Source organism: Malaclemys terrapin, chromosome 7, assembly GCF_027887155.1.
Source record: "Malaclemys terrapin pileata isolate rMalTer1 chromosome 7, rMalTer1.hap1, whole genome shotgun sequence".
In the NCBI taxonomy this organism is placed as follows: domain Eukaryota; kingdom Metazoa; phylum Chordata; order Testudines; family Emydidae; genus Malaclemys; species Malaclemys terrapin.
In genome coordinates this window covers 23,785,640-23,799,764 of record NC_071511.1, presented here as the reverse complement: position 1 = coordinate 23,799,764, position 14,125 = coordinate 23,785,640, and the positions used below count along the sequence as shown (strand labels likewise).

The window sequence follows — 14,125 nt, the reverse complement described above, 5'->3', positions numbered from 1 at the left end:
CGGCCAGGAGGCAGAGAGAAGCTGGCGAAAGGGGTTGGAGAGGAGCCCTCCTGAGAGGAGCAAGAGTGTGTGTGTGTGGGGGGGGGAGGGAGCCAGCAGGCTGGTGGGGTCTGAGGGCACAGTGCAAGCAGAGCAGGCCTGGGCCCCTTCTGAGCATGGGCCCGGCTCCATGGTACCACTGGTGCCATTGTAAACCCGGCACTGTGGTGGGGTGAAGTGGGATTTGAATGTCTGGAGAACTCTCCCAACTGACTATCCTAGGTCTTTGCTCTGGGATAGGGAGGAGGGGCCAGTACTGCTTAAGCACTGGAATAAATTGCCCAGGGAGGGCGTGGAATCTCCATCATTGGAGATGTTTAAGGGCAGGTTGGACAAACACCTGGCAGGGATGGTCTAGATAATACTTGGTCCTGCCATGAGTGCAGAGGACTGGACTAGATGATCTCTGGAGTACTATGATTCTATGAATCTCACCCTATCCAGATTAAGGGGGGAGGGAGGATGGACAGTGCACCTCTGCCCTGACCTGGGGGACCCTCTAGATAAAGCTGGCCCCAAATGCCAATTTTTGGTGGGAAATTTGAACAAAAAAATCCACACTTTTTTTTTCAGAATTTCTAGTGAATTTTTCCAGTTTTTCAACAAAAACTGAACCCAAACTCCTACATTTTTCAATTGTCAAAAACCTTTCTGGGAAGAGATGCTCAGCTGTGAAAAATCCAACCCCCCAAGTGTTACCAGAACCTGGATAGTTTGATTAAAAAAGTTGGATGCTGATTTTTCATTGAGAAATCGAAACATTTCGAGCCAAGGGAAAGTTCTCTGGAAAATGTTCATTTTGTCAACCAGCCTTTTGGGGTTGGGTGGGAGGGCTGAGTCTATGTGGACCAGCCCTGCCTGTTGGGGGCCCGAGGTGGGTTCAGTCTCCGCAGCCCCCCGACGCACAAGGAGCCCAGCTGTGGGCTGGCTTTCCTGGTCTGACCAAAAAAGGATCTGAGCTGAGACCCATCCGCGCTTCCCACGGGGCTCGCCCCACGGAGGTGACCTTCGGTGTCTGCCAACGTGGGCCAGGACCCGGCCTCCAGTGGCCACCATCTGCCCCATTCACCGCCCTGCCTCAGTTGCTCTGCTAGATCGAAGGCCACCGCTGTCCCTCAAAGGCACCTCCCCGGGGATGTCTCGTTTTCCTCGGCAGGGCAGGCCCGGTGTCCCGGTTGGAGCTGGAGGCTCCCGTCCCGGGTGTGGCCGGCTGAGCTCCACTCCCAGCGCCCTGACACGCGAGCAGGGGAGCAGCCCCTTGCACCTGGGAGGGCCGGGTGGCCATTGGCTGCCGCGGGAGCAGGGGCTGGGCCGGGGGTGCAGCCTGCAGCGCTTTGCCCAAAAGCTGGGGCCCCGGCTTAGCGGTGGAGGGGCTCTGGGGGCACGGAGGAGAGAGGCAGGAGCCGGAAGGAGGCAGGGACCAGCCCCCACCCCCCGCAGCAGCTTCTCCGGGACTCTCTCCAGCCTCCCTCTCCGCTGCTCGGGGAGCCTCGGGAGGTTCCTCCCCAATGCGCGGCGGGGAAGGAGCGCGGCGATCTCGCTGAGGGGCCGGAGCCGAGCGCTCGCCGGGTCCCAGCCCGACTTCCAGGGGCGCGAGAGGCGGGATTTGCGGAGTATGCTGGCGGGCAGCAGGTAACCCCGCGCCGCGCCGCTCCCTGGGGGAGCCCGGCCGGGCCCCGCGCGCACCGGGGGCCGGGCAGGGGCAGCAGCTGCAGGGCTGCGATGGGAACCAGGTGGCTGGGGGGCCCCGGGGAATGCCAAGGCCTCTCTGTGCAGCCGGGCTGGTCTCTCGTGCGCCTCTGGAACAGCCCCAGCAGGAGCCTGCCCAGCCCCGGAGCGCTGGACACACGGGTCCCTCCTCACCGGCGCTGGGAACTTTCCAGGGGAAACCCCTGGTCTGGTCAGTTTCATCCGCTGCGGCTGCCCCTTAGCTCCAACTCCAGCTCCCCACCCACGCGCTGCTCCTGCTGCCCATTCCCCCGCCCCCCGCGCTCGGTGAGCTCTTTGGATGCACCCAGCAGAAGGGTGGTCTTGGGTGCGAACAGAGTCCCCCCGACAAGGCCTCCCGGGCAGGAGACCAGTTCCGAGGGGAGATCGGGGGAGGTGCCCTGAGTGGGGGGCTTAGCCAGTGGGCATCTGTGCTGAGGTCCCGTCCTGTGGAGCTCCCTGTATAAAGCTTGTCCCGGGGTATGTCAGGGGAACTGCTTACCTGGGACTGCTGAGGGACAGGAAGGGGCAATGCATCCTGGAACTGCTGAGCTGACTCTCCACTCTGGAGCTGGCAGGGCTTTGGGGAAAGAGGACAGGTTACAGAGCTCTTTGGAGCATCTCTCTCTGGGTTTGCTTTGACTTTCATTGGGGCCCCAGTACATGCGAGGCAAGAGGGATGTCAGCCAGGCAACCGTTAACAAACAGCTACAGGGAGCAAAGGGGAGAAGTAAGATCGGAAGGGATCCCAGCCAAGTATTCCCACTCCTAGCGGTGCACACTACTGCACGCTCACACTGCTGTGCGTGCTTGCACAATCACACACTTGCATTGCAACCACAACCATCCACTCATCTGCTGAGGGTCAGAACAGCACACGCACACACTGTCGCATGCTCACGGCTGCACATGTATGCAGCCTGATTGGAGACAGCTGGGAATTGCTGCTGGGAAGCAGGAAGGCCTGAGGTTGGCAGGCCAGAGCGGGGCTGTTAGCTCGCTGCCTTGGTGTGAGTGTGTGCAGTGACACCTCTGCCAGGGGAACCTGCCCATTCCCCTCTCCCCGGCACTGGGGCATCCGTGTCCTGCTGAAATTTGGCTTCTCTCCTTCCCAGGGGGACAGAGTTGTGCCATGCTGGAGAGGTGGCCCCTCCTCATTGGGTCTGGAATCAGGGATGCTGGCTTTGCTGATTAAAAGCTCCAACAGGGGAACTGTGCCTCTACCCCTGCCACCTGTCCTTTGCCTCTCACTTTCTCTGCCCTCTTCTCCTGCATTCCTTGCCCCCCTTCCCCCCCAGCTCCTGTTGGTGTCAATGGGAATACTGGGGAGACAGATCCCAGGGCTGTAAGTGAGCCTGGACTCTCTCCTGTTTGGAATCATTGGGATTGTCTCAGCTCAGTGAGGAGGGGGCATCTGATCTCCTGCCCTGGCTGTGCTGGGCAGGGTTAGTAGGTGCCCCAGAAGCTCCGACTTCCAGGTGTCTCTAGTTTGATCTGCTCTACTAGTCACTAGACCCTGCTTGGATCTGCTTGTTCTGTGGTGGCAAAGTCATGGGGGGAAGCATTTGCTTGGTGTCGCCCTAGGAGCAGAAGGGGCGTGAGGCTCCTGTGCAGCTGAAGTGAGTGAGAGGTGGAAGGTGATGGCTAGCATGTGTGGGCCCTCAGCCCGGGCAGTGCCTCTGTCCCCATTGGAAAGCTGGACTCTGCACTGCTGAGGGTGCAGTGAGCCTCCTTAGCTGTCTCAGGGCTGCACTGCTCCAGCTACATGTTAGCAAGAGACCCACTCGCATTTCTTGAGAGCTCTTGAGTCCTCGAGCTTCTGCCAGTGCAGATTTGTGGAGAAGTTCCCATTACTCCTGGCCTGCAGCACTGACAGCCCTTCTGCCCCAGCCGTGGACCGTGGGGTAGGATCTGGTGTTCATCAGCTGTGGGGGCGAGAGGAGCGGTGCCCCCCCTGGTTAATGCATGTGAGCCTGTGCCAGCTGCAGAGTTTTGATGGGCCTGGATTCCAGGCACATGTTCAGCCCGTGTTGGAAGGGAGCCCCTAGCAGATCTGCCTGAGAGGAGTTTCCCCTCCTCTTTGGCTGGCTCTGCCAATACCTGTCCTCCCTGTTCTGGATGGCACCATGTGTGCAGCACTCCAGGCTACTCCCCAAACCACTGCAACGTGCAATACGCAGCCCAGGTACGTTTGACTCATTCCCTGGGCCCTGCCAAGGCGTCTCCAGAACAGCCCAAGCTGCTCCAGAGGGAAGGATCCCAGAGCCCAGGGCTGGGATGCAGAGAACAACCTCCCCTCGAGCAGATCCCTGCATGACATGGCTGAGGCTCGGGGGGGGGGGGGAGGGAGAAGTGTTGGGTAAAGCTTGCACCGCTGCTGGCCGCTCTGCGGAGAGGCAGCACAGTCCCATGGGTAGAACACCAGGCAGTGGGAGACCTGGGTTCCATTCCCAGCACTGCCATTGACTCGCTGTGTGTCGTTCCCCTCTGTACAATGGAGCTAACAACACCCCTGACCCTCCCCTTGAGAGCTAGCAGTGGAAAAGTGCAGTGTGAGGCCCAAGTATCAGCCAGGCTGCCAGTCAGGCCGTTCGCCAGCTCTGAACTCAAGACGAATGAGAGAAACTACGTGCAGGGGTTTCCTCCCCAGATGGGCTGGGCTCTTGCTGCCTTCTGCGGGCCCGTCCTCAGGCTGAACTCCCACCCGTTTCACCAACCGTGGGCAGGGCCGGCCCCAGGTACCAGCTTGCCAAGCAGGTGCTTGTGGCGGCCACTCCAGAGAGGGGTGGCATGTCCAGCAATTCGGCGGACGGTCCCTCACTCCCACTCCGAGCGAAGGACCTCCCACCGAATTATCGCCGCAGATCGTGATCGCGGCTTTTTTTTTTTGCGCTGCTTGGGGTGGCAAAAACACTGGAGCCGGCCCTGACCGTGGGACAATTTATACTGGGGAAGCTTTGGATGTGGCTTTCAATCTGTCTGAGTTAAATCTGGCTCACATCAGTTAATAATGGGCTAAGCCAATGGGAGTGTGTCCACATGGGGCTGCACCGGTTTATCTAAATCAGTGCAACATCCCACATTAGTCAAACCAGTGCAACACTGTGTGCAGAGCAAGCCTCAGTATCCCCTTTATGGACATTAGTGGATGCCTGAAGCCCAAGGTGGGGGTAGGGGAGAGGATTGGTACATGCTGGGGGGGGGCGGTTTAACTTGCAGCTACTCTCTGCCTTTAATGACGGTTACTGCAGCCTCTCTCTATTCTCTATCTTGGGGTGAAGTGCTGGGGGAAATGGGAGCTCTTACAAACTGCCACCAAGGTTCCAGGTGTCATCCTCTCTCACCCCTCTGTAAGTTTCCCCCAGTCCGGGTGCTGCTGCCAATCCCTCTGCTCTGTTGCGGAGTCGGTTGGGTACGGGCTGTGACGCGGAAGAGCTCAAACAGAGAGAAATAAGTGAAAGGGCCATAAAAACAAGCCAGTTCTGGGGTAGTCGAGCTCTTTCCTATGTTTCCATAGGGGTATGGGGAATGTTATACCAGACTGGGCCCAACAGCCTGTTGTGTCTGGTGTCTGACTGCAGGAGGGATGGAGGGTCCAGACCATTACCTGCTCTTCTCTAGAGGCCAATGGGGGATGGTGCTTTTGTAAGAAAAGAAATTGTCCCTCCCACACCCAGGCCCATGCATAAGTGCACAGCATTATCCTGGGATATAGATTTCTTCACTCGCCTACTCCAGCTGGTGATCACTCTATTTCCTGAAGCATCAGGATCAGTGGCCCTTGGGGTAGTCTTTGTCCCAGCTGCTGTCACTGCAGATGCTATTCTTATTCAGATAAATGTCTAACCCTTGGTGGAATCTTCCTAAGCTACTTTCCTCTGTAATATCCTGCATTAGCAAGTTCCACAGATTAACAGTGTATTTATTAGCAGTTAAATTTGTTGCCCTTCAGCTTGAGTGAATTAATGCACACTGGAGGGAATTATTTGGATGAATCACACCTGTTGCTGGATTCTAAATGAACTGTGATAGCTCAGGGAAAAACCAAGTACGTCACTGTAGAGAGCCCTGAGACCTCTATCAGAAAAAGCAAACCGAATGGTAAGGTGCATAAGGAGTGGGCTAGGAGACAATAGTGAATAATAATAATGCTGCAAGGACTAGGATGCCTCCATGTAAATGAGTACTAATGCGTCAGCTGGAATGGGTTTTCAGTTCTGGTAACCTCAGAAAGGATCCAGCAATGGGGAGAGGCTGCCCACTGAGAGGTGACATGACGGGGACACTGTAGTTCAGAGAACAGGGACGCTCTCCCCTGGTGTTTCGCAGCCTTCTGAGCCGGTGACCCCATACCTGAAGCAAAAACTGTTGGTGATCCCCTTCCATCACTTATACTGGCTACAGAAGGAAGAGTATCAAAGGTAGCAACGCTGAGCTGCCTCGGTGTGTGCGTGTGGTCAGAGGCTGCCAGAGAAAACTTGACCATGAAGGGTCAGGATGTTCCAGGCATGGGGGAGCTTCAGACTGTAATTAAATTGGCAGCGCTGTGTGACACCCCTGCCCCCCAGGGGGTCATGACCCATGGGTTGAAAAACACGGCTCTAGACGTATGCAAAATAGTGACTGGTTTAGAGATGGCAGATGGAGTATACCTGCCTCCTGGCACAAGAACATGGGGCCGGCCAATGGAAACTGAACGCCAGCTCGTTTAGAACTGACCAAAGGAAACACTTTTCAACCCACTGAACCTGGAGAACTTGCTGCCATGAGGGGTCGTTGAGGCCCAGAACTCAGCACAATTCAAACCCAGAATAGATCTTTATATAGACAATAAGAGCATCCACGGTTACTCAGAGAGCATAAAAATACCTGCTTCAGGCCCTGAACCAACCACCTGGGGTTAGGTAGGTATGTCCCTTGGGGGAGGTGTTCCATAAGTGTCCACTAGGGGGTTTCTTGCATCTGGCCACTGATCAGAGACAGGCCACTGGTCTAATGTGACACCCCCTGCTGTGGGGTGAGGTGCCTGGGAGGGTCCGGTGGGCTTTATACATGAAACTCAGCTGTGTCTTTGCCCCCTCCCCCCACCCCATTGGTTTTCCTGTTCCCTGGCTGGCATCAGCTCCTCTCTCTTGTTATGTCTTGCAGGCTCCCATGATGAGAGGGTGGATCCTGCTTCTCGCTGTGCTCCTAGCTCCAGCACCAGTTACGGCACAAAAAAGAAACCAAGGTTGGTGCTGCCTGAGCTCTCCAAGGGGCAGTATGTGAGACAAGGGCTGCGGGAGGGACCCACTCATGGCACCATCGCTGGGTTTGCTGGAAACACCGTGTGGTCCCAGAAAAGCTGGGGGAGGGAAGATGAGGGCGTTTGGCCCACATAGCTGGGTGGGTGAATTCAGGCTGGTCCCGGCTTCTTCCCTCAAACCAGCCTGTGCCCTGTAGTCGGATACCTGGTGTCTCCTCCCAGCACAGACTCGCTGGCAGTTCTGAGCTGTGACCATGCTGAATTGTACAGGGACTGGAGGGTGGGGTGTATGTGGGGGAGGGGATGGGTCACAGACTTTGTTGAATGTTTCATGGTTCCCCAAGTCCCCACATGCCTGAAACGAGGACTGCTAGGATTGCCAATCCTCGATCTCTCAGAGGCTATTGAAGCCAATCTGGGAGATTTTAGACCACTAAAAAACTGGCGGCACAGCGGGGCTAAGGCAGGCTCCCTGCCTGCCATGGCTCTGTGCGGCTCTTGGAGTGAACGGCATGTCCAGCTCATAGGCACAGGGGCATCTAGGGGCTCTCTGCACGCTGCCCCCAACCCAAACGCTGACTCTGCAGCTCCCATTAGCCGGGAAACACGGCCAATGGGAGCTGCAGAGCCGGCGCTTGGGGTGGAACAGCGCAGGGAGTCGCCTGGCTGCCCCTGAGCCTAGGAGCTGGACATGCTGTCCGCTTCCTGGGAGCCGCCCAAGGTAAGCACCACCCAGACAGAGCCTGCACCCCGCACCCCCTCCTGCATGCATCCCAACCCCCTGCCCCAGCCCTGAACCCTCTCCCGCACCCAAACTCCCTCCCAGAGCCCACACCCCCTCCTGCACTCCAACCCTCTGCCCCAGGCTCAGCCCAGAGCCCCCTCCCACACACCGAATCCCTCAGACCAACCCCCAGCCCAGAGCCTGCACCCCCTCCTGCACTCCAACCCCCTACCCCAGCCTAGTGAGGGTGGGGGAGAGTGAGCAACAGGGGGTGGGGGAGTGAGTGGGGGCAGGGCCTCAGAGAAGGGGCGGGTCAGTGGTGGGGCCTTGGGGAAGCGGCGGGGCAGGGGCAGGACAAGGGTGTTTGGGTTTGTGTGATTATTAGACTGTTGTCGACCCTCAGGACTGTGAGTGGGGGAGTGCGGCATCTCCCCTGCTGACTTGCTGCTGCCCCTGTGCTCCTGGGATGGACCAGAGGGCTCCCTGCAAGCTTGTTCTGCTCCAGGGTGTAGACTGCGCTTCCCTGAGGCTCAGCCTGGGAGTTGCTGTCTCTCCCTTCCCCCACAGGCTTGATGATTGCCCCCTCCCCTGGGCTGGGGCATGAAGGAGCCCAGGGATTTTATCCTGAGGGAGGCTGGGAGTTGCCCTGTGCTGACACTCAGAGGAGGCTTGTGGCCAGGGACGCTGGAACAATGTGTACAGTGGAGGTGCTGAGAGCCATTGAACCAAACTGTAAACCCTGCATAGGATGGAAACCACTTCAAGCCAGGGGGTGCAGCAGCTCCCCTACTTCCAACACCTATGCTTGTGGCATGAGGGGAGGAGGAGGAAGGATCCATGTGTAAGCGGGGGAATGGTCCCGCTATTGTGGGGAACTTTCCTGGCTTCTGCACTACCCCGGTGAAGAGGGCTAGCGAAAGGATCCGAGTCCTCGCTCCCACTTCCTTTACCCAGAGGCCTCCCTGCCCTTGAGGACTCCCCTTCCACTCTCCTGTCTGGCAGAGTCCTCATAAACCCCGACAAGGCTGGGCCCAGGATTCCTGGGGGGCTCGACCCCCAACCCTGCGGTGGTCACCCAGGACAGGGGCTAGGGTGTCCCCACTCCGGGGTACTCTCTCTGCACTGGGCACCTCCCTGACCCACTGATCATTTCATACAATTTAAAGCAAATACAAGTTGTTTAATTAACAATTAATTTTAAAAAAAGAATAAGGAAAAATGGGAAAGGTTAGAGGAAAACACATCACCCTGTTCTGTGGCAGGGAACATTACAACCAGTGTCTCTGGAACGTCAGGGCAGTTTAGTCTGTTCCTTGTAGGTCCCAGGCCTGCTTCTCAGGCCCTGTCTGTGCTGCAGAGACGCTGCGGGTTGGACACTTGCTCCGGTGGTGGCCACACGCTCTCAGGCTCTAGGTGGCAGGACCCTTTTTCCCAGCGTCGCCCCCGCCCGGTCGGGGTTATGGTCCCCCTGCAAGTCTGGCCTGCAAGGCCTCTTGGCTGAGGCGTCTCCCTGTGCTGGGCCCACTGCCCAGGGTCCCCCTCACTCTCCCCAGCTGCTCACCGCACTCGGACTGCACACGGCTTCCGGACTGCCCCAGCCCCAGCTCTGGACTGCTCCAGCCTCAGCTCCAGCTCCGGACTGCTCCAGCCCCAGCTCCAGCTCCACTCTGCCTCAGCACGGCTGCTGCTGCTGCTCTGCCTTCAGCTCCCTGGGCTGCTTCTCTGGCCTCTCTGGCTCTGGTTGCTGCAGCTCTGCCCCCAGCACAGGTCTGCTCTGCAGGCTGCTTCTGTGACTCTGCTCCCAGCTCTGACCTGCTCCCTGGCTGCTTGTCTGGCCCCTCTGCCTCTGATTGCTACAGCTCTGTTCCCAGGGCAGCGCTGCTCTCTCTGGGCTGTGCTCTGGCTTTGGGGCTGCAGCTCTGCTTCCAGCAGTTTAGCTCGGGCCCCTGCTCTCTCCTTAGCTCGGCCCCACTCTGTCTGACTCAGGCCATTCCAGTTCACACGGAGGACGGGACCCACCCTGGCCTCCTGACTCTCTAATTAGCCTGCCCACCCTGTCAATCAGGCTGATCTGGAGCATTGGCCTCTCCCCATTGCCCCTGGGGACTGTCAGTCTCAGGCTCCTGATTTGCCATCGACCCTTCCCCTTTTAGTGCTGGGAGCTAGCAACCAAACACCCCCACTGAATGTTAGTAAGGGGGCAACAGTCCCCTTACACATGGGCCAGGGTGATGGAGCTGCCTCTCTCAGCCTATGTAGGACCTGCAGCCCCAGCCGCCTCCTGGCAGGGACTTATCCCTGCAGGGATGTGGGATGTCGGGGGGCTGGAGTGATTCCCAGGGGAGGGGCAGCTGCTGCCTCGCTGGTGAGTCCCTGGCCCCTTTGCAAGGCCTGTGGTTGGCAGGGAGGAACGTGGTACTAGTCTGAGAAAATCCATCGTGTTCTCTGCTACGGGGGCTCCTGGTCAGTGGGCCCTGGGGGAGCTGTCAGCCCACAAGCCCTGGCTGCTGGCAGTGCTCATCCCCTGCGTATTCATGGGATATTCCCGCCCCTGCCTGGGTGGCCCTATCTGCTCCACATCCGCTCAGCCCTGGAACTCCTTGTATTAGAGGAACAGGCTGTCGTGGCCTCTGGCACTGAACCTATCTCCTTGCTGGAGAATGTGGCCCTGAGGTCTGGGCTTCCTTGCCCTGACTCATGGACTCTGGCTGTCTTGGATCTCTCTGTGGGAGGAGTGTGGGCTCCTGAGGTAAGAGGCTGGAAGGGCTAAGCCAGCGGAGGGAGCCTCCATGGCAGGGCTAGGACAGTTCCCTCTGGCCCTTGCATGCTGGAGAAAAGGGAGTTAGCCCTGAGCTGCTGATGGTTGCTTTGCAGGGACGTGCATCAATGTCTATGCGGCAGACATCGTGTTCCTGGTGGATGGCTCCTCCAGTATCGGGAGGACCAACTTCCGCATGATCCGAGCCTTCATGGAGGACCTGGTCAGGCCCTTTGTCCATGTGGTCGGTGAGAGCGCGGTGCGATTCGGGGCAGTGCAGTACAGCGACGACCCCAAGTGAGTCCTGATGGTCCTGTCTCCCCATGCCAGGCACACAGGGTGCGGGAGGCTCCTGCAGCCCTGTCCCCGGTGCAGCCACCTCTCTGTGCTCCTGGGGGTGGCTCTCAGGGTTCCAGTCGCCAAGGGAGCTTGGGGTGCTCGGCGTGGCCCCAGAGCTATCTGCTGGGGAGGGAGTGCTGCGGGTGCCTGACACCTGCTACTGACCGAGGAGGCCCAGCCTCTGCTCACGGCCGCTGTTCTCAGCGCCCCGTGGTAGCCAGTGAATCTCCTTAATTGTCCCAGGCTGGGCAGGAGTAGGGTGAGAATAAAATATCTAATTACCCCTATAGCCCCTGCAGCCCCTAGCGCACTTTCTATGGAGCCCCATTACAGAGAACCCCCTGACCACCTCTGTAGTGTCATTGCCTTGCTTTCGTGGAGCTGCACCTTAGGGATCCATGGGAAATGACCCACCCCCTATAGAAACCCTGTGGGTGCCCTAAGGAAGCATGTGGGCCATGTGGTTACTGTGTAGGGATCTTGCTCAGGCTGGAAGCTGGCTATGTGGTGGTTTCCCCCCATCCCTCTGGGATTGCATTTGTCCCCAGGCTCGAGTTCACGTTCTCCCAGCATCCCAACGGGACGGAGGTGAAGAGGGCCATCCAGCAGCTGAGCTACAAAGGCGGGAACACACGCACGGGCGCCGGTCTCCGGTACATCGCTGACAACTTCTTTGGGCCCACTCAGGTCCGGGCCGGGGTCCCAAAGGTACCTCTAGAGAGACCCTGCTTATGCCACGGCCAGGGAATGTGAGAGCAAAACGCTGGCCTGTCAGCTCTCCTCCAATGGGGCCAGAGCGTGCTGATGGCTAGGACGGTCACTCGGCTCCCTCCATACTGGAGGGGGAGCAGAGCTGGGCGCTTGGCAGGAGCGGGTGGGTCGCTACATCCCCTTTCCTTCGAACCCCTGGGTAACATCTGTCCAGTTCCAACTCTTTCTCTGTAACAGGGGAGACCGTGGGGAGGCAACACACCCCAGCCCAGTGGGACTGTCTGACTTCTGCTCCTCTTCTTCCCACCATGGGCCCCTTCAAACTCAGCATCTGGGGGTCCCTGTCTCACATCTGCTATGCTTTGGCTGAGCCAGCTGGGGGCACTAGCCTTGGGGCCCCTCCCACCTGAGGTGGGCCCCACGGCTAGTGTTGAGTCTGGTGGCCAGCCCCCTCCTGACACGCCATTGCCCCTTCCTGGCAGGTCTGCATCCTCATCACAGATGGCAAGTCTCAAGATGACACCGAGCAGCCCTCTGTGAAGCTGAAGGCTCAGGGCACTAAGGTCTTTTCTGTGGGTAAGTGACTCCAGTGCCTGACAAGAGCCCAGGGGTCTCTTCGCCTTCACCAGGCTGCTCAGGACTCCCACCCACTGCTGGCCATGGTGTCCCTTTGGTCCAGGGGAGCTCTAGGAGGAAGCCAGAGCCGGGCATCCATCCTCTGATCTTGGCCAGTGCAGTTGCTGGATGAGAGTGGAAGCACCTGGCCGGGCTTGGAATGAGCCTGATCCTCTAGCATGAGTGGGGAAAAATGGATGGTACAGGGGTGTGAGGCTAGGGAGCTCTGACTTGCAGTGCCCTGTAACATCTTGCAATGGCCAGCAAGGGGAGGTGGGAGAGGCCGAGGGGACGGGCCAAGGGCCCTGGGAACCCAGCACACCTATAATGTGCTGCAGCTAGCCATGAACGTCTGAGGCTGTAGCAGCCGGCTAGGGTGAGTAAGAATGGGGGGTGCCACTGTGCCAACCGGTGGGCGGAGGGGGACATGGCTCAGGTAGGGTTACCATACGTCCGGTTTTTCCCGGACATGTCCGGTTTTTCAGCAATCAAACCCCCGTCTGGGGGGAATTGCCAAAAAGCCGAACATGTCCGGGAAAAATACGGACGGGCACTTCCTCTCCTGCGGCTGCTCTGATCCTCCCCTGACTCTTCAGCTCAATTTAAGAGCCAAGCTGCCCGAGCCAGTGCTACCGCTTGGCTCTTAAACAGAGCCGAAGAGTCGGGAGGAGCACAGCAGCTGGAGCTGGGGAGGAGAAGTGCCCGGCCGGGGGCGCAGGGTCCGGAGGCATAGGGGCTGCCCGAAGCCCGAGCGCTACCGGCTTCATGGTTTGCCGGGCAGCCACCAGACCCTGCGCCCCTGGCCGGGCACTTCCCCTCCCGGGCTCCAGCTGCTCTGATCCTCCCCTGACTCTTTGGCTCTGTTTAAGAGCCAAGCTGCCCGAGCCAGCGCTACCGGCTTCGGGCAGCCCCTATGCCTCCGGACCCTGTGCCCCCGGCTGGGCGCTTCCCCTCCTGGGCTCCAGCTGTGCTGGGGAAGCGCCGGCCGAGGGCGCAGGATCTGGAGGCTGCCCGGCAAACCGTGAAGCTGGTAGCGCTTGGGCAGCACTTTTCACGTGGCTGGGAGGGAGGAGGGGGAGTTAGGGTGGGGACTTTGGGGAATGGGCGGAGTTGGGCAGGGAAGGGGCGGGGGAGGGGAAGGGGCGGGGCTAGGGCCCTGTGGAGTGTCCTCTTTTTTTTTTTTTTTTTTTTTTTTAAATATGGTAACCCTAGCGCAGGGCATAGCTGGGGATTATTCCTAGGAGAGAGACCCCGGTGCCCACTCACCAGCTCTCCACCCCCTACAGGGATCAGGAGTGCAGACCGCGCGGAGCTCATGCGTGTGGCCTCCACTCCCACAGAGGACTACTTCTTCTACGTCAATGACTTTAAGATCCTGGGCACCCTGCTGCCGTTGGTGTCTCAGAGGGTGTGTGCCAGCACCGGAGGGGTCCTGCAGACGGGTAAGGGGCGTGTTGCAGCTAGCGCTCTCGGCCTCCCGCTGCGATGGCTCAGCCCTGGACGTGCTTTGGAATGCTGTGTTTGATCTCCTGTTTGCAGTACCCGTCTAACCCATGAGACAATTACAGCCGAGGGATTTTAGCAATCTCCCCACTGGGACAATTTGGGCCCTGTCTGCACCTGGCTCTGCCTGGCAAGATACTTCTCTTTCTGAGTCTCAGGCACTGGCTGTCGCAGCTGTTTCTGGTGCTGCAGTGGAAGGTTTAAATTCCACCTTCCCCTGTGTTCCTGGAGACGAGCCCCATCCTGGAAGAGCCTCTCGCTGTCTAGGGCTCAGAGCCAGTGTCATGCTGCAGCACTGTTTTGTGGTGATGGGACACTGACTGGGGCCCTGTGTCGGTTCACTTTGGCCCCACAGGTGCTGCCCTGCCCAGTTGATTCCCCTCTACCCAGGAAGTTTGAGTGAGAACGTTTTAATGATTCTCTTCTGATAACATTCTTTGGTGTGGCAGAGGCCATCCGTCCCCGAGCAGGCTCCCTGCCTTGG

General features: G+C 58.7%; 1 protein-coding gene across 1 annotated transcript in view; it reads left to right on the top strand.

Annotated features, from left to right (window-relative positions):
* Positions 1-1,440: 1,440 nt before the first annotated feature.
* The window catches only part of COL7A1 (collagen type VII alpha 1 chain), a 106,297-nt gene continuing 93,612 nt past the window's right edge, over positions 1,441-14,125 (top strand). The window contains exons 1-6 of the mRNA XM_054034096.1: positions 1,441-1,671; positions 6,895-6,976; positions 10,590-10,770; positions 11,361-11,520; positions 12,006-12,099; positions 13,425-13,580. Coding sequence (XP_053890071.1) covers positions 6,901-6,976; positions 10,590-10,770; positions 11,361-11,520; positions 12,006-12,099; positions 13,425-13,580 — 667 coding nt within the window. The 5' untranslated portion in view covers positions 1,441-1,671; positions 6,895-6,900. The remainder of the gene's footprint in view (positions 1,672-6,894; positions 6,977-10,589; positions 10,771-11,360; positions 11,521-12,005; positions 12,100-13,424; positions 13,581-14,125) is intronic.